Here is a 27,015-nt window from a genome sequence, read left to right on the forward strand (position 1 = left end):
CCATGTCACGGGCCCTCACTGATGACCAAGTTTCTGAGAACAAAACAAGAAGTCCTTCTGCATAGAGTCCACCCTTTCTCACTCGGTGGCATCAGTGATGGGTGCTAGGAAGTCTCTCCCTGCCCTGAAAACTCTTGCAAAAACAAACAAACAAACACCACACTCCAAAGTACCCCAGAGCAAGCATAGGAGGTCCCACAAACAAAGAGGCAGCTCTCAGGGACCAGTTGGATGACAGAAGGACAGAGGGACTTCCTAGAAGACAAACATGGTAGACAGAGAAACACCCTAACAGAGGACACATTTGAGAGCCTCAAGAAGCAGAGGGAGTTGGGTGAGACCTCGCTCTGGGACATGAATGGCTACAGTGTGAGGACAAGCCAGGAACAGTGTTGACAGAGTGTCCCTGGAAGCCTGACCAGTGTGTGGACTCAACGGGGTCCAACTACGGCAGTCTGTGCAGAGTGGGAGCAAGAGGGGGCCTTTCAAAGAGCACTGATGAGCAGCACTCCCACAGCCTGGAGGACCAGCACCGTCACTGGAGGCCTTTAGATCGTCATCTGTCACCTATTGCCCCTGAGGAGGAATGCAAGCCCAAGATAGGGAGTATGGGGCTGCCGAGGAGGGGTGGCTGAGAGTCCTCAGAAGTGAGCCTTGCATGCCTTTGCTAAAAGAAGCGTGTGCCAGGCTCTGCCACGGCAGCTGTGTTAACACCACTATCAAAGGGAACAGGCAAATCAGTACCCTGTGCTCCAAGCCTGTGGCTCAGGGAGACAGTGGGCTCAGGCGCCGCCGTCCTTCCTGGAATGTCCCCTTACTGGCTAATACCTTTGCTGACTAACTCTCTCTGTAGTTTATCTTCCTTGAAGGTAGAAAAGGGCTTTACCTGCAGGTGGAAGGAAACAACCTTGCAGATAAAAGGAGAAAACTTTAAACTGTACATTTCTGGTGCTTCAGTCGATAAAAGGTGGCTAGATACCAAAATTATAGGAGAAAGGCTCCAGGGAGCAACGATCTCTCTAGCACAGCATTTTCACTTTTCATGTTAAAATTTTAATTCAATTAATAAGCATTTTCGTCAACCCCCCCCCCAAAAAAAATGTCTATTTCAGTACCAGGTCTTAAAAAATAATTGGGCTAAATTTAATTGTTCTGTTTATAAATTAAATGTGCCTTGTAAATAAATATGCTTATTACAAAAATACATCTTAAAATAAAGATCTAGAACGACATGACTTGAGAAGGGGGTAATGCGGGGTCCCTAGCCTCTTTTTAGACACTTGCTGGGGACACCTTGCTGTGTTGTCAGCAGAGAAGACAACAGCAGTGAGCAATTTTGTGACCAAAGTCTGACAGAGGCCTTAAAACACAAAGAAACCACCCGAGCATCCACATCACCAAGCCCCACACGGCAGCAACAGCCTGACAGTACCACAGCTGCTCCCACTGCCAGGCTCCAACCGCAGACAGGTTCTCCCCTGCCTCCCACCCTCACTACAGGGTTTGTGAAAGCGCCCGCGCGGCTTGCCCAGAAGTTGCAATTGGGGGAAAAATTATTAAAATAATACAAATAAAAACAGAGGTTCCTGTAGTATTTTATTTGGGGCTGTGACACTTTACCTTGACTTCTATACATGGTGAGGCTGTGTGCTTCAGCTTTCACTCTGATTTTCCAGGCCCCTCGGTGAGGACTGTTGTTGTCTGCCAGCTGAGCAGCAGCCTTCCCCTGCACACTGACTGGTTCTCTTAAACAGCTCCCGAAGATGCAGCAGTGGGCCAGCACTCTTTGTCTGGGAATGCAGAGGGGCCAGGCAGCTTTATCCTGTTCTGGCCATCGGGAGAAGAATAAGGATCTGTCCGCCAATCCCTCCTCCTGTTTTTTGTTTGAGTATTTTGGTTTTTGTTTTTGTTTTGGGTTTGGGTTTGGGTTTGGGTTTGGTTTGGTTTGGTTTGGTTTGGTTTGGTTTGGTTTGGTTTGGTTTGGTTTCTTGAGACAGGGTTTCTCTGTGTAGCCTTGGCTGTCCTGGACTCACTTTGTACACTCACAGTGATCCGCCTGCCTCTGCCTTCCAAGTGCTGGGATTACAGGCATGCGCCACCACGTCGGGCTTCCTCCTCCTGTTTTTGACCACTGGCTCTCTGTGGGGCTTATGCAGCTCTTTGGATTCCTTGGGGGTACCCCACGCACCCACCTCCCCACCCAGGGCAAGGCTGTGTTCCTTTTAGTAACAAAGACAAAGACTGTGAATGCTCACTCGAAGGGTGTTTTCCTCCTGTGATGACATCATCATACCCTGCTCACCCTCTTTTTAATGATACTGTGAAATTTCATTTTTAATTACCTGAGCAGAAAGGTTCCGACTCCATCCAAATGCTCTCGGCCGCAGAAGTATCAGCGCTCCCAACCAATTACCCACATTTCCATCTTACTTATTGCAAATGTGACCTTTCGTTGGAATTTGATTGTGAGCCTCCTGCTGTGAGCGGTGGCCACATCTTGGCGGCCTGTTCTCTCTGCCTCCTGACTGCTCTTACTGCTAATCCCCTTTGATGGCTGGAGAACAGGACAGAAGGGTGGACACCCCGGATGGTGACACAAAGAGCCCAGACTGCCTGCTCTCCTAGACAATCTCACATCCATGACAGGGGCAGAACTAAGGAGTGGGTCTCTAGCCTGTGGACGAAGCAAATAGTCTCTCCTCTTTGTAGTTCCAGAAACTTCCCAGCCTCCATGGCACACTGAGGTGGGGTGGAGGTAGGGGGCCCATCATTGTCACCCCACATTTGACTCAGAGCTTTGGGAGAGGCCCGGTGACTGGGAAACTGGAGAAAAGTGGGGTTGTGGCTGTTAAGCAGGGCCCTTTTTCCTGCAAGGAATACCTCAGCACCTTAGACCTGAGTCTGAGGGGCACAAGCCACATGTGCATGTGGGATAGGACGGGCCTTTCCAAAGGAGGAGAATGTTACCAAGGACTGAGCCCCGTAGGGAGGCCAAGTCATGTAACAGCAGCCAAGGGAACTAGGGAGCCAGCCTGTGATGGTAAGGTTGGCTAGGGTGGGAGCAGACAGGGAGGCACAGGGTCTCAGAACCGTGTGGCACCCTCATCTTGAGTAAGACCTGAGGTAGCTGTTAAGAAACAGCTGTACCCCCAACAGCCCTGTTCTCTTCCAGAGGGAGCTCAGGCAAGCTAGGTGAAAGAAGAGATAGTTGACCCCAGGCCCTTTCATCTGGGTCCAGCCACTACCACAGATCAGAACCAAGTTGCTCACTGGGACCCGATGTTAAAAGATAATGGCAACCTAGAATCGGGCCAGGAAGAGCTGCAGCCTCCAGCCTGAGAGTTACTGGGCCTCACAAGCTTGTCTCCCAGAAAGTAACCCCGGCAAGACGTCCCTAACTGGCCCTGTGGCACATTGGGTTCAAGGGCAAAGATGGGGAAACTGCTTGGTATAAGGTGGTACCCATCAGTCAATGGTCCAGGGTCTCTGGTCAGGGTGAAGATACAGGTAACAGGGCAAACTGTAGGCTGGCATGCTGACAATCATAATCATATGCTGGTTACAAAGGCAGGAAGTCCGCTTTGGGGTTTGTGAGTCCCACTGCACTGTGCCAGGCATCCAAGGCCTGAGAAGCTTCAGAGCCAGACTGTAGAGGTAGATGAGGCGGGGGGAGCATCCCAGAGGAGAAGTGGGCAGCCATGCTGCAAGTGATGAGGGTGGTAGTCAGCAGTAGTGGGCAGATGGGAGGAGACCCAGAGCCAGGGTCCAGGATGCCAGGGCAGATGGCAGGGAGGGGGGACCCTAAGAGCAGGCCTCCTCCAGAATCCTTCCCAGAGTCAGCTGCTCCTGATCTGGGTCCCCATCCTTAGATACAAAGCTGTAGACCCAGAAAGGCAGGCAGGAGGCACAGCAGCACTGGGCAAGACAGGTCTCTCGTGAAGGTTCTACTAGCCCTGGAGTAAATTTTACCCTGAACCATGTCACATAGGTTGGTGGCGGTCATTGAAATGGTGTCACGCATGCAGGCTGTCAGGCCTTTCCTTTGGAAAAGTCCCCAGGGTAGTAAACTGCAGGCTCATGCGAAGGAAATGCAGTGCAGGTTAGTCCTGGCACTGAGACTCACAGAGTACCCACGTGTGTGCCAAGGAAGAGGGCAACACCTCACTAAATTAACAGAAGCATCCACAATGCAGTGGTACCAATGAGGGAGGCTCCTCACCTCCCCAGCACACACACACACACACACACACACACACACACACACACACACACACACACACTCACAGAGTCAGGGAGAGTCAGCAGTAACTGACAGGACCTGCACACCACATTACAACAAGCCTGCCCAGGACACGTTTCTGTGCAGAGCTCCCAAAGTACAAGAAACACAAGATAGGATCAGATGAGCCAACACCTCCAAGGGCAAGACCCAGGTGGGATGCAGACCCTGGGGACAGGACACTAGCTTCTGTAAACAGGCTTTCTGTTTATATTCTCCATGTGTTTATCATCCACAAGTACAATAAAAGTCACACGTGGGTGGACAGTACATTCTCTACACAGTTGTGTGGAGAGTGGATACTGAATCTGACATGAACTCTGGTGTCCCCTATTTGACCACTTCCCCTTGTTGGGGAGCCCTAGTGGCACTCAGAGGAAAGGGAAGCAGGTCCCTCTGTCACAGACCTAAGGGAGGGGAACAGGGTGAATGAAGAAGGGAGGGGGATACTAGAAGATACAACTGAGGGGATAACAATTGGAATGGAATCTGTAACCTCAAGCTTGAAATAAGTCCTTCCCTCCCCTAAAAAAAAAAAAAAAAGTCACACGTGGCCCCCAGCAGAGAGGTGGGAGGATGCAGGGAGGAAGGACCACCATTGTGGCTTCTGTTGGCCCAGGCTTCTGTAACCCTTGTAATCAAGGCCAGGTAAACCCCATGGCTGATCTGGCCAAGGGTGCAGACTCCCACTAACCCTCCTCCCATGATTATCTTTCCTGAGGAGGCCTCATGAGTTCTACTGGAGCCCCTCTGTGAACTGACGTTGAGATTTCTGAGGACCTAGAGAGACCAGCGTCATAGCTTTATCTGTATAGCACTAGAAGGTGTCAGGCAATGGTAGGAGCCAGGGGACACCAACCTAAGGAAGCAAGGAGCTCTCAGGGTTGTGGGATTTTTGCCATGGGCAATAAAGGCCTGTCTCTGAGAAGGCCCCTGAAGCTGAGGTACAAGGAAGAGAAAGTGGCCATATGATGTTGGAGACCAGAGTCTTCCCCAGACTAGGCTCAGGAATACTGAGGAAGACAAGGCCCAAACTCCGAAGGAGGGACAACATTCGTACATCAATTCCCAAGAGGACAGAAATCCTCTGGAAAGGCCATGCTTCCCAGGGAGCATACCCTAGGAGCCTTATACCCCAGAAGAGGGCCCACACCTCCCAGGGGCCATACCACCGAGAGAGTCTCACCCCAAAGGAAGGGTCACCATTTACAGAAACCACACCCTCAGGAGTGCAACACAACCAAGGAACGCAACATCCCAGAGGAGGAGAGACAACCCCAAGACAGCGATGCAGCCACGCAGGTTCTGGGCTAGATGCAAATGGGAGTAGCCTGTATGGGAGTGCCCGGGTACAGAGAGAAGATGAGATCAAGCAGTGTGGAACCTCCAGGCGGGAAGTTAAGGAAAGGTGGTAGGTGGTGAGGGCGGGTGGCCAATATAAACAGGAATTGGAGAACAGCAGGTGTTGAGTGTGAGATGTTGAGCAGCAGGTGGCCATGGAAGGTGGAGCGTGGTAAGCAGTGGTGTGCTGTGGATAGTAGTAGGTAGTGGTGGGTGGTGATGGACGATGATGGCTGGATGATGGGTGGTGGTGCAGTGGGGGTGGGGATGTACAGGCAGGATGTTGGAGGATAGTAAGTAGTGCAGCATCAAGTGGTAAAGGGCAGTGGAAGGTGACGGTGGGCAGCATTGTAGTGGAAGCTGGTGGTAAGCCATGGGGGACAACCACAGTGGTAGTGGAAGGTGGGGGTATGGTGGCAGGCAGTGGTAGTGGGATGGCAGTGCTGACTGTTCAGCAGTGGTAGAGAGTGGTCACTGGTGCTGGACGCTGTTGCGTGGAAACAGCGGGACATGAAACCTGCGTGAAGCTCGCCTATTACATCAGCACCTCTCTCTTCTGTTATCTTGGTAGAACCTGACTTCACCACTGTGGGAAAGATTCCAGCGCCTTCATAGGGTCCTCAGCCCTGGGGTGGCAACTAGAGGTGTCCCTGTGCCCCCTCAAAAAGCAAGACACTAAATAAGCAGTAAAAGGAGTAAGCATAGCCTCTCCACAAGTCCTAGCAATCTCACTGCTGTCTAGCCTACCTAAAGGAATTGAGGACAGGAAAGACATTGTCCAACCAAAGTCACAGCAGCAGCCTTCATGGACACACGAGGTGGGGGCAGCCAGGCAGGAAAGACCCAGAATGAACTCGGTTTGCCTTTGATCACTAGGGTTTGAATGGCAAGCCAGCGGTGTGACCCATTCTGCTCCTAAAAAGTTTGTTTTTCTCCTGGCCTTAGGCTACACCATGGTAGATTTGAAGACTCCGGATCAATTTCTAAAAGACAAACCAACAAAAAACCAGCCTGACAAAGCAGCCACAGCGAGGAACCATCACTCTGTGACAATCTCAGTACAGCCACGGTTGTTCTCAAAGCACAGCTTCTTCATGTGTCACGGCAGACAAAGCCTGATCACACTCTTTGGAAAGAGCCCCAACGTAGAGCTAAGTAAGGCTCACCTCCCTCAGAGCTCCTCCCTGGAAAAACCAGGGCAGCTTTCCAGTGCTGTTCTTGAGATTCTACTCTTGCGGCTACCCTGCTAAGTCCTAAAGCTAGTGCCCCAAACACACATACACACACACACACACACACACACACACACACACACACACACACCACACACTCTCATACCACATGCATACTCACACACACTCATAAACATGCACACACAAGCACACATATACACGTCACACACACAGGAACACACAGTACTCATACATATGCACACACACATACTCACACATGCGCACGCACATACATATATGTGCGCACACACTCGCACACTCATGCACACACCTTCGCACACATGCACACACACAGGAGCACACACATAGTCACACATACGCACACAAACACATACACACATGTGCACACACATACATACATGTGTGCACACATTCGCATACACACACACATGCACACATGCACACACTCATATATGTGCACATGCACATACTCACAAATGTGCACACATGCACACACATACATGTGCACACACTCGCACACTCACATGCACACACGCAAACACACACACCACAGGAGTCAAGATTCCAACATGAAACTGAGTATGGAAACACATAAACCAGGGGACAGCTTTGGCTGTCATGGCAGTATTGCTGGGCTGATGTGTGTTTCCAATGGAGGGCAGCTTTCACACCCTGTCAGCCATGAGCCAGGCATCCTGAGAGTAAGCCTGGGAAATAGGGCCCACACAACACCACTGTTGTTAGCATTCATAGATAAAGAACAGAGTGGGAGGCCGGGTGCAGTATGGTAAGGGAGGGGAGATGCTCAGTGTGGTCTGCTACCTTTGGAGGCCGTGTGCCCTCATCTTGGTGACTGACTCTAAGCAGGCATGCTCCACCACAAGCTCTGAATTCTCAATGTGCCAGAAATCCCAGTGAGTAAGGCAAGTAGGAAGGCGCCAGCACAGGCTGGGAGTCCCCTTCCTCAAGCTGATCTGGCAGGATGTGGGTTTTTTCCGCTTCTTTCCTAGCCTCCTTCGGCACAGTAATCCCAAGAGCAGAGAATCGGTATGCAGATTAAGTTGTTAAGGAGCGCGGGGACACCTCATTCATATTTCACAAGACTTAGTGCATTTACAGCACGATTGACTGGAATTTAATTGGGTTAGACATTATCAGTTTAAACTTTAAATAACTGCACAAAAAATGAAATTTAAAATCCCCTGTGTCTAGTGGATTAGCACTGTAATACTAGAATGGCCCCTGAGGAGAGAGGAGGTGAGTGTGGCCACAGGACTACTGGGCTAGAACTCTCAGCCTCCATCCCCGTGCGTGTGTGAGCTGTCTTCCGCCTCCGTGGCCAGCAGGGTTTGCTGGCAGTCACAGTGGCCTTAAGTCGCAGCCAACCACTTCCTTGGTGCAGCAACAGGCCACCCTCCTGGCATGGGAAGGGGCTGGAGCTCAGGTGCCGCCCACATGCCAAGCTGGACACGCCCTCAGCTGAGCAGGAGCAGGGTGCTCTGTCACAGTCTACACTTGAAGGCCTATCAAGTAAAAGGAGGGGCTTCCTGGAGGCTGCACCTGCTTTTGGGGGACAGAGCCTTGCTTCCCTTGGCTTTTAGACATTTCCCCCAAATGGCTGCCACTCTTCCCATGAGCAGACTTCAAAAGCAGTGTCACTTGTAGAAACTGGGCCTCTGCTCAGTGTCAGGTGTAGTCATCTCCAAGGACTTGGACTCAGTTCTCCAGCCTCTGAGGTCCCTGTTCCTGAGACCAGGAGGACAGCTGTGCACTACTGCCCTCTGGTGGGCAGGCAGGGGCCAACTAGGCCTGTATCCTGACCTCACCCTAGAGCCACCCTTGACCTACCCAGGGAAATGGGGCCAACTGCAGCAACCAATGGGGAAGGGTCAGCGACCAGTGGGGAAGGGTCAACGACCAGTAGGGAAGGGTCAGCGACCAGTGGGGAAGGGTCAAGGCCTGTGCCTGGGAGCTGCGGTGTCCAGGCAATAGGGCCACTCATAGCCACTCTGTCCACGTTACTCCACACTCCTGTCTTTTCACCATATCCCATGACTGATGATACTTTCCAGAATGTTCTGCCTGGTGGTAAAACAGGATAGTCTCAAGACCAGCTCAGCACCCAAAGATTCTTGCTCAGCATCCACCTCATTTCTTGGAGAAGTTTCCCTGATCTCAAGAGCTTGCCCCTCCTCCAGGGTAGGGGGTCTTCTCTCTAGGAGCTGGAAGTGGCTGGCCTGCTAAGACACCACCTGAGGACCAGTCCTTATCCACTGCGGAGCCCAAGGAAGACCCAGTGTTTATCTCTCTTATATTCCTGAAATTATTATCCATTTCCAATACCACCACAACCTCTGTAAGGCAGTACATGCTCAACCCTGAGACAGCTGCAACTCAGCCAGGGGAATTCTGGAAGTGGTCACTCAGATGCCCTTCAGAACTGCGGAGAACAGGTCCCCACCTGCAACTCAGACTTAGAAATAACAGGTCAAGAAAAGAGAGGGATGGCCACAGTAATGTTAAATCTGACCAGTCCAGCCTGACCATCAGAAAACCCCAGGTCCACTGGGAGGCACACCAGCCCCAGTGTTAACCTCCCCTGACCAGTCCAGCCTGACCATCAGAAAACCCCAGGCCCACTGGGAGGCACACCAGCCCTAGTGTTAACCTCCCGAGTCCTTGCCTTTTCCTTCCCCTCTTTCTTCTTTTCCTAATGTCTCAGGTCCACCTTCGAATAACTTACAAGAAGTTATTCAAACCCCTGTCCTGGCAGATTGGGCAGCACATGCAGTTGGGAACCCTGGACAGTGTGTGAGCTGGGGCAGGAGCTGTCCTGCCACCAGGCATAGTCAGATGATGCTCTGGGCCAGGTGTTCCTGTCTGTCTTGCAAGCTCCCAGTGTACTGTCACTGCTTGCAGAGGGACAGGCTTTACCTGCTCATCCGTTTCATCCCCAGAATGGACAGGAGGCAGGGTGACCCCGTGAGTATCAGAACCTTGTTCACATGCCTAGGCTGGTATTGTGGACCTGGTGGAGCATCCGAAGTGTGTGTGTGGCTCCCAGGCACAGGCTCAGGTGAGGCTATGTGTACAGACAGCCCAGGAGCCAAGGGCAACCACACAGATGCAGCCCAGCATGGCCTTGCTCGCTCTGTCCCTTCCCAAACCTGCTGTGGGCAAACATGTAGTTTGAATGCCTTGGTCTGCCACTGTAGGTAGCCTTTTCTGGAAAGTGTTCTGCTTGTTCATAGCCTGTTGACGTCACGTGGTGTGACTCCTTGAGTAGCCCCTAACACCAAGGCCACTTCCTCATCCTTCTTCACCTGAGGACCCGGTCACCTGGGTACAGCTGGATCCTGGTAGAAGGTGACAAGAATGAATGTTTGCCACAGACAGAATGCTCTGGAAGACCCAAGCTTTTCCTTGCCTTGCTCAGCATGCAGTATTGATTCTCTGGGCAAATTAATACTCCCTTAGTCAGAATGACTAAAATTTAAAAATTCCAAGAAGTGTTGGCATGGATATAGGGAAAGACAAACACTTATTCAGTCGGTGGGAGTGTAAACTGGTGGATCCACTGTGAAAACCAGTGTGAATGTTCCTCAAAAGGCTAGAAATAGATCTGCCATATGAAGCAGGTGTATCCCTCAGGGGCATATTCCCAAAGGACTCTCTATTCTGCTACAGAGGTACTTCCTCGTTCGTGTTTATTGCTTTGTTTATTATTCACAATAGTCAGGAGAAGAAAACAGCCGATGTGTCCTTCAACTGATGAATGTATAAAGAGAATGCGGTATTTACACAATTTTATCCAGCTGTAAAGAAAAATAAAATTATAAAGTTCACAGGCAAATGGATGGAGCCAGAAATAACCATCCTGAATAAGGTAACCCAGACCCAGAAAAGCAAATGCCACATGTTTCCTCTCACCTGTGGATGCTAGCTTTGAAACTTCAGAAAATAGTAAGGACACATGTATAGGGGAGGCAGGATTTCAGGGGATGGGGGTAGAACATAGGTGGCATAAAGTGGGAAAAGGGAAACATGAAGCAAGGACCCTTCAGTGGGGACTGGAGTCCAGGTGTGGCAGTTTGAATGCGAATGGCCCATAGGCTCACATATGTGAATGCCTGGCCATCGGGGAGTGGCACGACTTGAGAAAGATTAGGAGGTGTGGCCTTGTTGGGGAAGTGTGTCACTGGGAATGGGCTTTGGGGTTTCTCTTTCTGCTGTCTGGGATGTAAAATGTTCAGCTACTTCTCTTGTCACCTGCCACTAGGTTCTCACAGCATCCCTTGGTCCCTACCCATTAGTGTCCTCCTGGCTGGCATACCCTGCTCCCTCCCTTAAACTTCTCCAGCCCAGGAGCTGGGCTGGCCTTCCCTATATATAATGCAACCATTTTTGTTACCTGGTCTTTTTTCACCTACCCTTTACCTTTCTGGCTTCTTGGTATGGCTCTTCCTCTCCCTTCCCCATCTGCTCACATGGCCCAGCTAGCTCAGTCTGGTCATGTCTACTCTGGACTCTCCCAGATGTCTCTGCCTCTGGAACATCCCTGCTTTCTCTTTATCTACAATTAGCTTTCTCCTCCACCATACCTAGGAGCAGTCATGTCCTTCCCTTTTTATTTCTTTTACTCACTCACCTGGTCCCAAAACTGGAAACCAGTCATACCCTTTCCGTTTTTATTTTTTTCCATTCAGCCACCCCATGCTCCCCACCATGGTGACGATGGACTAACCCTCTGAAACTGTAAGCTAGCCCCAATTAAATGCTTTCTTTTGTAAGACTTGCCATGGCCACAGTGTCTCTTCACATTAATAGGCTAAGACACCAGAGTAGAGAATAGAATATAGGGAAGAGTAATTAATACTAAAAACCTTTGAAAGAGGCTTCCCAAAGACACACACACACATACGATTTAGATAGAAGGGGGGAGACTGAATGTAATTTGTAAAAGGAAATTTTATTTGCCTGTTTCAGTTGTTGTCTGGGAGGCCTACTGCCTCCTTCTGCTGGCTGAGGCTGAGTCCTGGAAGCTTCTAGCCTCTGTACAATCTCACCTAGGCCTAAAATGTTTTCAGCCTCTGAGGCTTACTGCTGAATGAGCTCACCCTTGTTCTTTCTGAGCTCTGGGATGGCTGGTTCAACTCAGCTGTTCTGGCTCAAATTCTTCTCCCATCTGATTTATTTAACCTGGCTTCTCTCTTGGCCCAGAACTGTTCTGCTTGGCCTCAAACTAACTCAGCAATCTGCTCTAATCCTCTGGCTCCTTCTGTCTTCACCTGTGTCTTCAACCTTGTAAAACTCTCCTGGTAAAACTGCTTCCTCCCTGTCCTTGTCCCTGTCTGTCTCTGTCCTCCCTCCCCTCCCCACCTCTCCCATTATCTGTCTCTCTCTGTGTCTCTTTCTCTGTGTCTCTGTCTGTCTCTCTCTCTGCATTGCCCCTTAAGTAGCTTGCTTCCCTTTCCTCTCTCTTCTCATGAGAGTGGGGTGTATCCTATGCTGTCAAATCATCTGATTCATCACTTTCTCTGCCACTCAATTAGACATCACTTTCAAACATGGGTGCTTCCTTCTATAGAATAACTTTACCTTTGTTTGGAATTAAAGGCCTGTATCATGATACCTGGACCTAAGCTTTTCTTTACTTGCAACTTGCTCTATACCAGGCTGGCTTTGAACTCAGATCTGTTTGCCTCTATCTCCTCTCTGGATTAAAGATGTGTTTGTAGTCCAGCCAGATCACACAGACCTAGAAGATCTTTGGATGTGATCTTTTGCCAGAGCAGCCACGTTCTGAGTTATTTCCTCTACAGGAATTACCTTGTAATGTGGGAGGACAAGGCTTCTCTCAGATACTATAGATCACAAAGAAAAAGCCAGGTGTGGGTCACCTCTTCAAGCTGTTGTCCACGGGGCCTCATAACAATTCCCCAAATATTACCACTGTTCTTAATCATCTTGACTCAAGACCCTATTGCTGAAGACACCACATCTGTGAGCCATACACTGTTGAGAAATCAAGCTGGTACCAACCAGGAAAAGTCATGCCAAATTGCTAGGCTCTCATAGTGCTGGAAGGTGCTAAGCATGCTACCAGGAGAGTAAAGTATCTAAGAATCTTATCCACTTGTGAATCCTGTGGCTTAGCAGGTTATGGCCCTGGCACAACAGTGGCACAGTGTTATGAGGGTAAACAACTGCTTTCTGATTAAACTTAAGGCCCATTACTCAAGAAAGGACTTGTGCTTGACACCATTAGCTGGGTCAAGAATCTGTGGTTGGGTAGGGCATAGACTATGGGAGAACCGCCAAGTGGACACAGTACAAAAGTGCTTCCAAGTACGCACCTTTGTGCCCATAGATTAGTGCATCATCCAACCCTCTTTAGAGAAGCTAGAGACACCCACAACTGGTTGGTGTGCAGAGCATAAGAGACTTCGAATGAAACACCTACATCACACACTTCCTCACCTCAGAGATCATCAAGGAAGAGGGGGCAAAGACTGCAAGGTTGTGGGTGACTTCATATGTGAAGGCACCACAGCTGGGACTACATGCACAAGACCTGCACCAGCATAGGTGGGGAGGTCGTCACAAAGCCCCACCCTAGCCAAGGGGCTGCTGGGAACTGATGACTCCTGGGAGAGGGGGAGACAGTTTTCTTCAGGGATGCAGTATCTGAGACGCTATCTGCATCCCAGGAGGTGGTCCTACACCCACATGCATACAGACAGGACTAAGTGGACTCCATAGATTTAAAAGCAGAGCACATAAAGCTGGGAGGGTGTAGCAGTTAACTCATAAGTAGGGTATAATAAATGCTTATTATTAGTCCTATAATATTATGGTGGTATTTTCTAACTTGCTAGCAATCAATGAAAACAGACACTTGTTGTATTTTGAAACAGCCTTGGTTCACCTGGGGCAGGGCAGATATTAATCCCCTAAACTACCTCCCATAGTGAAGCAGGTATCCCATACAAGCTACCTCCCATCCATAATCCCAAATACTTGCTAATGTTCATCATCTGGGGCAAGTCTCCATCCACGCCGGCCATGTGCTTCTTCTCCAACTAACCCATGGTGGCTCCCCTCTACCCCCACCCCATCACCCCACCCCCACCCCTCTGACACACATCTCCTTTCTCCTTCCCACGATTCTGTTTTCCAAAGCCAGAGAACCTTAGTCATACCTATCCCATTTGCCTGGCCAGATGTGTCAGCTTTTTATTGCCACCATGGACCACAGTGTGAACACAGTAGCTGATGGGGATTGGAAACTGTTAAGATATTTTTCTGTGTAAATCTTTTGCATGGGAAAGTATACAAAAGACAGTCAACAACCCCCCCAAACCTCATTCCCAGAATATCCTAGCTACTGTTCTAGTAAAAATATCTGCAGATGAGAACATAAATGAGCCATAGGGCTGCAAAGTGGACATTTTGTTGTTTTCTGACCACTCGACTCATATATATATTCTAGCTGATGATGAATCGTATTATTTATATGCCTTCACGTCATCTCATTGAATTAGCAAAGGCCCCTAATCAGGACTGTGTTTTTCATGATTGCCCATTGCCAGTAGACACACAATATCCTTATATATATGGCTTCAAACTTAGCCATCATAACTCCTGAAGATAATTCCAAAGGTAAAACCTTCTGTCACACTTAGGCACATAGCTTACAGCACAGCCTACCACAGCTCACCAGAGACAGGCATCTGTCTCTCCTCACACCCACTGGCCTGTTTCTTTCTGCACCTTCACTACTTCCCTCATATAGACCTATGTCATGGAAGACCAGGAATTGTTCTCACCATGTGAACTTCCAACATTTGCTCTGTATTGAAAAGAGGTAAATGTCAAATGTGTCCCAAGTGAGTACTAAAGTAATTCTCCTAAGCAAAGGAGAAACCAAAGTACAGAATTACCTGAGACAAACCAGGCAGAATAATGTTGAAGAGCTGTTACTGGATATTGAAGAGTAACATTTTAAGCTGAAATGTTAGCAATGGCATTAAGGTAAAGTGGACTAAGACTCTCAGCTAAGGGACAAAAGGCTTTAAGCTCCAACCACACCTCATTCACAGTAAACATAAGAGCACAAAGGTACTTTAAAGGCACCAAGAAAGGACTAAAACCTGTGTGCTGGGCACTATAAACATTGCAACTCAGGGAAGCAAAGTTTATCCTGGCTGGCAGTTTGAAGGTGAAGCCCAGCATGACAGGAAATGAGGCAGCCTGCTCACCATGCACCCAGTCAGGAAGCAGAAAGGGGTGTTCCTGTCTCCTTCCCCTTTTCATTTTGGGACATCAGTCCAAGAGCTGATACCACCCACACCTCTCCTCAGCTAAAGCTCTCTGGGAATGCTCACAGATACAGAGGTGATCATAGTGATCTTAAACCCATCAGGCTGACAATATTGACAATGAAGATATTATCAGTCAGAATACCCTAGTGAAGGTCAAACTAAGGGCTGGCAAACCAGCTTGGAAGCAGTGTTACAGAAAAAACATCACTTCATAACGCTCAAAGAATTCTGTCTCTGAAAAGATATCATTAGGTAGGAAGCTGACAGCAGTCTCAACCATAGTCTCCAAAGAAGAAATAAAACTAAAATGGAAGAAAAAGGTGAGTCGGAAAGGGAGGTCCTGGTCCCTCACTGAGGCAGGTCAGACGCTATCTTTGTAGGTGTGTGCAAGATTTTTCTACAAATTAGCTACCTAATGGACTGTGAAACAAAGCTTATTTTTTTTATAATTCAACCTTATTTTTTAAATTTGAGATTACATCATTTCCTCATCTCTTTACTGATTTTAAATGACTGACAGTGTGCAGAGAACATTGAGATGATAATATAGATTATTTAAGCAATCACCAGGTGCCTCACGTGCATTATTATTTGTGCTTGCTAGTCTTATGTCATCAGAGGGAGCCTCAATCAAGAAAATGCCTAATATCTGGCTGCAGGCTAGCCTGTAGAACACTTCCTTAATTAGTGATTAGTGGGGGGGCGGGGCATCCATTGTGGGTAGGAACACACCTGGGCTGGTGGCCCTGGGCTCTTTAAGAAAGCAGGCTCAACAGGCCAGGGGGCCCAAACCAGTAAGTAGCACTCCTCCATGCCCCGTGCCAGCTCCTGCCTCCAGGTTCTTACCCTGTTTGAGTTCCTGTCCTGACTTCCTTCGATGATCAACAGTGATGTGGAAGCATAAGCCAGATAACCCCTTTCCTCATCAAGTTGCTTTGGTCATGGTGTTTCATCACTGCAATAGTCACCTTAAGATACAGTTAGTATTTAGACTGGGTGCTGAAGGTGTAGCTCAGCGGTAGAGTGCCTGCCTAACATATATAAGGCCCTGAGTTAGAGTACCATCTACACGTCTCACATATTTATAAATGAGGGGTAATGAAGTGACGACCCTCCAGCATTGGGGCATGTTGCTAAAGCGGAGTCTAAAGAAAAGCACAGCAAATAAATGACAAGAAAAAACATCTAGCTCAGTCGATAGAGAATGAGATTCGTAATCTCAAAGTCATGGGTTCAAGCCCCATGTTGAGCACCAAAATGTTGTTTTAAAAGAAAATTAGCCGGGTGGTGCTGATGCATGCCTTTAATCCCAGCACTTGAGAGGCAGAGGCAGATGGATTGTTTTGAGTTCGAGGCCAGCCGGGTCTACAAAGTGAGTCCAGGACAGTCAAGGCTACAGAGAAACCCTGTCTCGAAAAAAAAAAAAAAAAAAAAGAAAAGTAGGCCACCACTAAGTTAGTTCGGCTTTAAAAAGCGGGGGGGGGGGGGGTGGAGGAGTTGGGGGGAGCGGGGAATGGCAGAATAGAAATGCTGTCTTAGCCTGTATTCCCAGCACTTGGGGAGACAATCAGATTCCTGTGAGTTTGAACCCAGCCTGTTCAAAGTGAGTCTACACAGAGCCAAGGCTACACAGAGAAACCCTGTCTCAAAAAACCAAAAAGAAGGAAAGAAAGAAGGGAGGGAGGGAGCTCTTGAGCGGAGTCCACTCCATAAGAAAACTGTGCCTGCTCACTTGTGCTCCATGAACATTCACTCCCAGAAGCTCACACTATGAAAGGAAGAAACAACTCAGTCCATGGTGGCAGCATCCTTTATTCATAACAAGGGACGCCATCCACAGAGCAGTGACCTCACACCAAAACACCTATGTGGAGATGCTCCACAGACGTAAGAGGGCCAGGACACAGCCCACACTAGTGATGGTGCTGCTTGAATTGCAGGCCACAGTAGCCACACGTCCCTGTTTTTGTTTCTTTGTCCTGAAAAAAATTCAAAAGGAAATATCTCATACTTCTGCATTTTACCTCAAACCCCAATTACACAGCACACTGAAAGTCAGGTTAAACTAGAAATACCCTGGCAACTATAAATGCCCATGAAAGCAGGAGGCAGGCTGAGCTTCAAGCTATGGCTGCCATCTGGTCCACCCCGTGCCTGGTGGGGACACCAGGGAGCCAGGACAGGTGGCTGGGAGGAAGGGTGAGCTTGAAGAACCAGCTAGCTGCTGAGCGCCATACCAAGTTTATGTACACCTTGGGGTGGCCCAGGGCACCACCCCCGCCATCACAGGATATGATCCGATGGTCCACCTCATTCACGGGCTGTTCTGCTATCAAATCAATGGCAAAGTTCTCATTCACCTAGAATGAGGAAGGGAAAAAAACAAACACAAAGTCTTTGTAATTTTATTTGAATTATGTGTACAGCTCCCACCCAAATTCATGAAGTCAAAATAAGCACCACGGTCCTTCAAAACACAATCAAGTCAATTAAACAGGGGCAGGCACACACTATGTGCTCCTGTGATGGAATATTATCTCAGCCTTTTAGGCTTGGAGCAGGGTGAATTCTTAACACTGGAAAGCATCTCAGAGCTTTCCACACACTCTAATCATAGACAAAACATGCAGTGCTGCCTCACTGGAGACAGAGCCTGGGAGAATTCCCCTAGGAAACCATCAGGGCCTGGTGTTATGTGAACACTCTGCTTTTATGGGTGCTGGTCTGACTTAGTCCTACATTTCTGGAGTCAATTTTGGTAAACAATTATCCTGCAGAATTATCCATTCCAGATAAATTTTCCAATTTCTCTGCAGAGGTAAGTGGCATGGTCACTTAATGATGCTTACGATATGCCGCATAGGTGAACTGCTCTTCTGTCAGTCAGAAGGGCTACTCGGTAGTGAACAAGCAGTCTCTCGGCCAGGTTCTCACACAGCTGGGATGTCACTCTGCGCACTCTCTACTTCACTAATGAACACGCATCAGGTTGAACGCCAGAGTAGATCCCAGAGGCCATTTCCTGATCATGCTGTGCACATCCAGCAAGAGCTTACTTCCACCCACTTAAAAACATGCCCTCTATTTAGTATACTCCCGCTGCTTCTGCATGTCCACAGCATGTATTTCCTGAAGATGGTTCCTGTGTCCTGGGCACAAACACACAGAAACTGTGCCTATCCACCATGAAGCCTGGCACCACGCAGAAACATCATTTATCTCCTCAGATCTGAGCTGTACTAGAGCTGCCCCCACATGACTCATAGGACCGAGTCAGGCTGTACATTTTGAAGCACATAACACAGCTAAGCGTATCAGTTACAGGACTTACTGTAACTCTCTAGGTGTGATGCTATGGTCATGATCACGTGTTCTGGAAGTCAGCGTGTTCTGAAGGTCAGTGTGTTCTAACACTTGTGCTCTGGCAAATTTAGGTCAATTAGCATGTTATCCAATACTTGTTCCCAGACTACCTGCTGACAGAACAGAGCCAAAGCCAGAGTGGGTGCCTCAGAATTACCTCAGCTGACCACTGTAGACAGTGAAAGCCTTGCAAATGGGAAAAGGTAACCATTACACTATTCTTTCTTATTTTTCACAGCTTTCTTATTTTTTAAAATGGCTCAAACATGCTGGCATGGAACCCACAGGTACAAAGTCCAGAGACTGGACAGGGCTATGGCTGCACCAGACTGCCTCACAGCTCACTTTCGGATGGGACACCAAGATGCGGGGGTAATCCTCCAAACATGCACACTGGAGTCCCAACATCTATATGTGTGCAGGGAGAGAACTGTGCAATATCTGCATGCTGCAAACTGTTCTGACTGTGCACATGCAACCTCTATGCACACCAGGCCTGTAAGCAGACCCTGCATCCCTTCACATACACTAGGCCTATGAGCAGACCCCACATCCCTTTACACATGGCAGGCCTGTGAAGGACCTCACGTCCCTTCACACATATCAGGCCTATAAGCAAGACCCGGTGCCACTTCACGCATGCTAGGCCTGTGAGCAGGATCCTGTCCTCGCTTCTCAGGCAGTTTTTGGAAGCCATGGAGGGTGACCAGCCATCCTTTAAAGGTATCTTGGCTATGAGCAGGAAAGGTCTGTGCCACTACTCAATTTCGGCCACCCAGCATTTCCCATCTTGAGCCTCAGCTGAGTAGCCTTAAGATGCATGACAAAAGCCACCCACTTCTGGAGCCAGAGGCTGCTGAGCCCCCGCACTCCCTGGATACAGACAGGGAATGGTAATACCACTCTCTGCAGCAGTCAGATCACAGCCTAGGAGAGTGTGAAGCTGGATGCGAGGAAGGAGTGCAGGGAGGACACCACCGCCGCCGTAAAGAAAGGATGCTGGCCCCTCTCACCAGATCCCTGAGAGCCACCCTCACAGAAACATGCACGTCCTGGGAAGGGTTACATATCCTTCGGGCACATTATCAATTACAGATCACCCTCAGTACAGCCGCTCCTTTGCAGCCCATCTCTAAAGACTATGAAGACGCTGGCAATAGGAGCATACTGTAGCAGAAGGGCATTGGCATATTCCCCAGCGGTGAGTCAACGTGCTCCCCACAGACAGTCCCTCTGGGCCCTATGAAGAAAGCCTCCGTAACACAGTCCCCGGTGAACAGTCCCCCGTGAATGCAGTCCCCTGTGACAGGTAGGCAGTTCCTTGACACAAGCATCCAGAAGAACTGGGAACTGCTGTTTGTTCTGTGCACTCAATGGTAAAGGCAGCAACCATACAAATGAAGTCCCATGGTATAAATCCTATGAGTCTGCACAGGTGACAGCATGTCACAAAGGTCATACTAACAAACTCACAGGAATTCATCAGGGCAGTGTAGGAGCCTGGCCGTCTCCTTGTGGGAAGGACAGCTGAAGCCTCCACGCTGGTGACTGACAGGTGCCTGCCCTCCTGTCATTTAATCACTACTCCAGGGCAGCTTTGACCTCCTATGATTAACATCTGCTTCTTAGAACTTGGTTCAAGGCGAGAATGCAAAGACCCTCCATGGTAAACACCCGGACCACATGCCAAGTCTGTACTGTGTTCAACCAGGCTCTGCCCTGCTTTTTCCACCTCAGGGAAAGCACTGTTGGGTCACAGGAGAAAGCCAACAGGAAGAACTGTCAAGGACTTGTCACAGTGCCCAAACTGTGACAGCCCTCAGACTAAATCCAGATACAGTTCATTTCCTAACCTAGGACGGATAAAACTCAGACTAGAAACAGAGGGAAATGGGTCAAGCAATGTTCCGGGGAAAGAAGCACTTGGTGTAGATCCAGAATGGACAGCATCTGGGGGAGCCCTCTGCACACATGGAGCTGAGTGAGTACCAAGGTTCAACACGGTTCACCAACTCTGTAAGTCTCATGGTTCAGCGATACAACACTTACACTTACCTGTTTCACACCTAGCACTGTCAAAAGGATAAAACATGCTAAGACCAAAATAAATAAACATTATAAATTACTTATGAGCAGGAAATGTGTGTTTAAAGAAAGAATGCCTGAGCAGATGCCCTCTGATCACCCAGCAAACAAGTGCTCACCGCAGAGAGACACACCCTGACCAGACAGTACTGCACCAGGACAAGAGACCATCCATCAGGGTAGGGCAGGACCAGGCTAGCTCCCTGTCGGCATGGTGCTTTTTTTCACCCACACCAGTTGTACCGTCTCAGTCTGTCTTTAAACTCTTCCCTGTGAGCCTCCACCAGGCCAGCCAGAAACCACGAAGACAATGAAGCTAGGGACCAGGCTCATGGCTTCAGGACACATCTGCTCTTCAGCTGCTTGAGTCACAGCCCTGCCACAAGACACTTGCAAAGTGAGGGTGTGGAGTGCAGCACACCCATAATACATCATCTGTTAATGCCCAGGACACCTGAGAATAAATGCGGCACCTCTGCTGGGACAAACCACCCCATTTCCAGGATCACTGCAAATTAAAAACCACTGGGCCTGGCTATTTTCTCAACATGCATCACTGCCCAACTTCCAGTGTCACATTTGCACAGCTCGCTAGAGAAAGCACTTTCATGACAGTGTCCTGAATAATCCTGTTCTCAACACTATGTGTCTGTTGATGCAAAACAGCACACTGGAGGACTGAAGGTAGTGGGTAGGGTGTGTAGCAGGTGTGAAATGCCTCTGGAGTACTGAAGTGTTAAAGCTATTTTTATAAAACTGTGTTTGTGTCTCAGTTTCTCTCTTAACCTAGTTATCACATAAATAATTGAAACTCTTTTGTATTTGTTTAATAATAAGCTTCACAGCACAATAACTGAGCAATTATTACTCTATTCTTACCCTCTACGCTAACAGGTTCCCACCCACCCCCCAGTGTACAACCCAGATATACTTGTACTTGGTAACTTTCCTGCTCCAGCTCTGTCTCTGTCTCCTAATTTTTCTTGGACCTCTTCCACGGCTTAATCTCCACTTCCTCTTCTAACTCCTCCTTCCCCTAGGAAGTCCAGCCCTATTCTTTCCTCTACTCAGTGATTGGCTGTAAGTTGCTTTATTGGCATATCAGAGGCAGTTAGGGAGCAGTTTTTATACAGCACTGAGACAAGAGATTCTCAGAACAAGGATTGCAACCAGCTAGGGGGTAGGGGAGTAGAGAAATCAGCATTTGAACTACACAATAACCTTATGCCTACACTGAAGGACTATAAGTAGGACTGTGGCAAAGGCCACAAAAATGAGGAATACCAAAAAGTAAACAGAGAGTCTGTCCTGCCAAACTAGGAACAGAAGATCCCTTATGCTACTCCCAAAGCAATCCGTCTCCTGGCCATTAGCAATGTCAAATACTCACTGTGAAAAATACTCACAGATACAAAAAAGCAGACCCAACACGCGCGCGTGCACGCGCTCTCGCTCTCTCTCTCTCTCTCTCTCTCTCTCTCTCTCTCTCTCTCTCTCTCTCTCTCTCTCCCTCCCTCCCCTCTCTCTCCCTCCCCCCTCTGTCTCTCTCTGTGTCTCTGTCTCTCTCTGTCTCTCTCTCTCTCTTTCTCTCTCTCTCCTAGCAGACATCAGAATCAATTCCAATTCCAGCATTCTTTCACTAAACCTGGAGTGGACCTCAGGATCCTTCTGACATCTAAGCAATATAATCAAGGAGTCAAAAACGGGAAAATACAAAATTCTCTGCCTCCTATTCATTAGACACAACAAGATTCTGGCTGAAACTTGAGAATATAAACTCACAAGTAACCAATGCATAACAAGTGAGTTTGCTACATAAAAGTCAAAACCTAGACACTGGGACAATGAAGCCAGGATCAAAGAGACAGGGGAAGTTTGCTCTAGGCTATGGTAGAACAAAAAGAGCCAAGCTGACCACAGAGGGAAGGAAGGTAACTGAAGGCAGACGGAAAGCAAACAATTCTGGAACCATAGAGGATAGACTGTGAACTACCAGATTAGAAGGAAGAATCCAGGAGCTATATACCCAAGTGACAGAAACTTACTTAGGCTACATGGGCCGGGCTGGCCCCAACCTTCTATTCTTTCCCTACCAGGAGAGTTGCATGGGTCTGAATTAAATGACCTTCCCCTGTGTGGAGGCCTGAACCTACTCAAGTTACTTTTATCCTGGGAGAGCACAGCATAATTTATTGGATGAAAACTATAAAATCTTACCTCAAAAAGTGATCAGAAGAGTACATTTTAATAGTATGTCTTCCTTTAATCTAAGAGCTACTGTGCTGGCTAGTTTCATGTCAACTTGACATACGCTAGGGTCATCTGTGAAGAACTGTTAATCTAGAAAATGCCTCCATGATTGGCCTGAGGCAAGTCTGTAGGGCATTTTCTTGACTGAAGACTGATGTGGAAGGGCCCAGCTCACTATGGGTGTGCCACCCATGGACTGGTTGGTAGTCCTGGGTGCCATAAGAAAACAGGCTGAGCAAACCATGGAGAGCAGCACTCCTCCATGGCAACACCTCAGTTCCTGTCCTGATATCCCTCAGAAAAATAACTTGAGAATTAAAAAAAAAAAAAATTAATTAAATAAACCCTTTCACCTCCAAATTGCTTTGGGTCTTGGTATTATAGTACAGCAATAAAAACAACTATGGGAAATAGCAGACTGAAAACAGGAGTATGCTTACCTCTTTCTGACGATCTACAAACCGAATCCTCCTGTAGTCTTTTTCATCATAAACCTGTTAAAAAAAAAAATCTATTATCCTTATAGTCAAATTCTGAATGATGTCGCATAACATTGACCGAAAATATACACAACAACGTTCCCCTTGGCCTACACCCATTGAGGAAACAATCCACCAAGAGGCAAATTGTACTTGTTCGGGAGGAGTCTCTCCGGGACGACAGACTGGAATGCAGGCTGGAGACACGCTCTTGCCTTCACAAGAGCCAAGTCCAATAGGCGACATTTCAACGCAGCTTCTTCATTTTTTTAAGCCATTAGACTGAACGCTAGGGCTGCTATATTAAAACTTGGGACTTAACTTAGAGACAGCATAAAGAGTGAGTGGATACCACCTCCCAACTGGGAGCCACTAGCTAGAAATCAGAGCTGGGCAGTGGGCTGTACCACAAGGCGAAGCTGGCTGGGGTAGCCTGGCAGAGGCGCACCTTGCTGCGCTCCCTGCCACCATCAGTCTCGAGCTCCAGGAATGGCAGACGCGGCCGTTACCTGGCCAGTGTGGGTGACCTTTTCCCCGGACGGCGACACTCGGACCCCGAAACCCCGTGCAGCCCTGGGGAGAGCCAGGAGCCGGCGGAAGGTCAGTGCCGCCGCCATCTTGCTGGTGACCCCTGACCCGGCGCGGCGTACACAGCGCCGGCGCATGCGCACAGCTGCCGGCGGGGCGGTGCTTGTGGAACTTATTTCGTCCTGTGGTGGAGCTGTGCAGCTCCGGCTGCAGGGTTACCTGTGCGCTGAGTTCAAAGCTTACTAGCGCGACAAAAAGCAAGGGAGGCGGAAGCTAAAGAAGCTCTGTGTGCGCTTTTATGGCAATGGAGAAAATGCTATTTTTCTATTTTTCTTTTTAAATAAAGAAATAAAATGTTCGGCAGAAGAAACAACATGCAGTCCCACTTTCCTGGCCATGTGTGCTGGGGGCGGGAAAGGGAGACTTCTGAGCATTTTTGCAACGCAGCGCTAGTAAAGTTTCCAGTTAGACTACGAGTTTACCCAGCATGGAAAAGTAACCTCGAAAAGCTCTGCTTTGTAGAGAACTGATGCAGCTTGCAGACTGAAACTGGAAGGCGTGTTGGCCTTCTTGAATCTGAGTCGGAACAGCATACACTGTCAGACTGTAGAGTGGACAACTTTGCTCAGATGTGGGCAGGATGGAAGTGGGACCCCAGACTCAGAGCAGGGAGAAAGTGCCAGAAGCTAGCATGGGTTGTTTTGGATCCCTTGGCCAGGACTGGAGGCTGATGGCCTGGCATCTGTTTTTCCATGCTTCAGACGTAGCATAAGAATTAGGTGAGACTGAAGACAAAGGGATGACCAGGTAGAGCTGTAAGACATAAGGACACGGGCCGGGCGTGGTGACCCACGCCTTTAAACCCAGCACTCGGGAGGCAGAAGCAGGTGGATCTCTACAAAAAGCAAATCTAGGATAGCCAGGACTGTTACACAGAGAAACCCTGTCTCAAAAAAAAAAAAAAAAAAAAAAAAAAAAAAAAAAAAAAAGAACAGACATAAGGACGGACACACACATACAGTCTCACAAAGTTGAAAATTGCCACCAAAAAATGTGGGCCTGTGTTGCCCAGGCTAGCCCTTAAGCTCTGTAACCCAGGATAACGTATGCTCACCATCTTCCTGCCTCAACCTTTGGAGTGCTGAAACTTCAGGCTTATGTCACCACGCCTCTTTTTTAAAGGATTTATTTACTTTTATTTTATGTGTACTATGTATGGTCATGTGTGTGGGTGCCTGGTACCAGGAAAAGGATACAGGATCTACTGGCAGTGGAGTTACAGTTTGAGCAACTGTTTGGCTACTGGAAACAGAACGATGGTCCTCTGCAAGAGCAGCAGGTGCTCCTAACCACCAAGCCATCTCTCCAGCCCTGATTTGTCTCTTTTTAAAATCCCTCCCTCCCTCCCTTCGTTCTGGCCATGTCTGTCTGTCTGTCTGTCTGTCTCCCTTCCCAATGTGTTTCTCTCACTTTCTCCCTCCCTCCTTCCCTCCCTCCCTCCTTCCCCCCCGCCCCCCCACCGTCCACACATGTGAAAGCTGGAGGAAGCGGGTCTCAGTTCTGGGGACTGAACTTAGGTCCTCAGGTTTGTGCGGTGAGCACTTTTGACTCCCAAGCCATCATCTCTCTGACCCACAGTATTTTTAAAGTGTATTCCACGGCAAGGTGCTAAGATGTACTGAGTGAGCCTTGTGCGACGTGTGAGACCGGGTGCCAGACTGGCAGCCTACGCTGCTACACATAAATACGACGGCCACCTGAAATCCGAGATAAATGTAAGATGATTTAACTGTAGAAGCCAGTGGAGGCATGGGAAGTTCACTGTCAAATTTTCCCCACACTTCTTGGAGCTTTTCATAGTTTGCGGGGAAGGAGTTGACTGGCTAGAGCAGTGTCTGCACTTGCTCTTCTTGCCTTTCCCATGTGTGCCCGATGACCTGCTCATTTTGTTCACTGTTGGCAGTTTCTTTTACACTCCTCCCCCCCCTTTTTTTTCCTTCCTTCTCCCCATGGGCACCTGTCTTCCCAGCCCGCAGTGGTCCCAGCATCCCCAGGGGAAGAGCTAGCTTACAGGACTCTTCATAAGGCATAGGGAAGACAAGAAGGGGTGTGCCTCCCGGAAGCATGCTCCTTGATCTTCCGCTCCAGCGCGCTTGTAATCCCACGTGACCCTACGCCATCTTCCTTCTTGGCGGTGGCGTCCCGCCCTACTGCGCAGACGCGGAAGCTTCGGGTAACCGGCGTCCAGGGTCGAGTGGGGAGGAGTTCTCCGGCGGTGGCACCCCTTCCCAGGTCTAGTCTCGGGTTCCGTGGGCAGCCAGCCGAGGCGCGAGGCTCAGCTGCTGCCTGGGAGTGCGGGTGGGATCCCTGGCCGGTCGGTGCCTCCGGTACCTGCGGCTTCCCGGGAGCGCGCAGGCCGGAGCGCGTGGGGACGCGGGAACCGACAGTGCAAGCCTGACAGGCGTGCTCCGACCTCGGAGGACAAGGAGCCTTGCCAAGGGAGCTCCTGGGGATAGTGAGACATGCAGCAGCCCATCACCACGCTTCTCTCCCCACAGGTCTGGCCTCAGCATGGCCGCCCTGCTGGTACGGAGCGTGATGGCTTCTGTCGTGGACCCGCTCCTGCACCTGAGTCGCCTCTCGGTGAAGCCCCGGGCCTTCTCGTTCCTGCTGGGAACCCTGCCAAACGCCAAGCCCAGTGCAGAGGTGCCCTCACTTCTCTGGGGCCGCCCCCTGCTGTCCCTGCAGCCCTCTCAGGGCTTCAAGACCAAGGGTGTCATAAAGAAGCGTTGTAAGGACTGCTACATGGTGAAGAGGCGCGGGCGCTGGTTTGTCTACTGTAAGACCAACCCCAAGCATAAGCAGCGGCAGATGTGACCCTTGCCTTCAAGCACTGTCCATGGGGAATTCGTTTCACCTTATCAAAGAAAAATAAATGGGAGCATTCTGTAAGATCTTGTGGGCCTTAGGGCTTGGCTGAACCCATCCATCCACCCAGCATCGTAGCCCAGTTCCTTCAAATCCAGTCAGACCAGAGCTGCAGATAGGGCAGGACTGGGACTGTTCTGGCTCTGTAGCCCTGGCTCACCTGAAACCTCCTGCCTCTGCCTCCCTGGCAGCAGAATGCAAGTGCTTTAAGAGGCTCCTTTGGGGGAGCACAGCAAAATCCCAGT

The 27,015-nt window shown here is 49.2% G+C and overlaps 2 protein-coding genes across 3 annotated transcripts; one reads left to right on the forward strand and one right to left on the reverse strand.

The window, feature by feature from the left end:
• Window positions 1–16,933: 16,933 nt before the first annotated feature.
• Ndufs6 (NADH:ubiquinone oxidoreductase subunit S6) lies at window positions 16,934–23,990 on the reverse strand. The gene is made up of 4 exons (XM_051151070.1): window positions 23,824–23,990; window positions 23,276–23,329; window positions 17,375–17,497; window positions 16,934–17,116 (listed from the first exon to the last, which is right to left on the reverse strand). Exons 1-4 carry the CDS (start codon window positions 23,977–23,979, stop codon window positions 17,051–17,053), a joined length of 399 nt encoding a protein of 132 aa, XP_051007027.1. The 5' UTR covers window positions 23,980–23,990; the 3' UTR covers window positions 16,934–17,050.
• A 2,038-nt stretch (window positions 23,991–26,028) lies between these two features.
• On the forward strand, window positions 26,029–26,794 carry Mrpl36 (mitochondrial ribosomal protein L36). 2 transcript variants are annotated; one of them, XM_051151072.1, is made up of 2 exons: window positions 26,029–26,075; window positions 26,401–26,794. In XM_051151072.1, exon 2 carries the CDS (start codon window positions 26,414–26,416, stop codon window positions 26,717–26,719), a length of 306 nt encoding a protein of 101 aa, XP_051007029.1. In that variant the 5' UTR covers window positions 26,029–26,075; window positions 26,401–26,413; the 3' UTR covers window positions 26,720–26,794. The 2 variants fall into 2 exon arrangements, with proteins under 2 accessions (XP_051007029.1, XP_051007028.1); XM_051151071.1 differs by lacking the exon at window positions 26,029–26,075 and adding an exon at window positions 26,106–26,134.
• The last annotated feature ends 221 nt before the right edge of the window (window positions 26,795–27,015 follow it).

This window comes from Acomys russatus, chromosome 9 (genome assembly GCF_903995435.1).
Source record: "Acomys russatus chromosome 9, mAcoRus1.1, whole genome shotgun sequence".
Taxonomy (NCBI): Eukaryota; Metazoa; Chordata; class Mammalia; order Rodentia; family Muridae; genus Acomys; species Acomys russatus.

What these genes read in the sequence shown, in the direction of transcription:
- Ndufs6 (XM_051151070.1), bottom strand. Translation starts at nt 23,979, where the DNA reads ATGCGCCGGCGCTGTGTACGCCGCGCCGGGTCAGGGGTCACCAGCAAG. An exon ending in TTGTAGATCGTCAGAAAGAG is followed by an intron (nt 17,498 to 23,275) that starts GTAAGCATACTC and finishes TCCTCATTCTAG; the next exon opens with GTGAATGAGAACTTTGCCAT. An exon ending in CCAAGGTGTACATAAACTTG is followed by an intron (nt 17,117 to 17,374) that starts GTATGGCGCTCA and finishes AATTTTTTTCAG; the next exon opens with GACAAAGAAACAAAAACAGG.
- Mrpl36 (XM_051151072.1), top strand. Translation starts at nt 26,414, where the DNA reads ATGGCCGCCCTGCTGGTACGGAGCGTGATGGCTTCTGTCGTGGACCCG.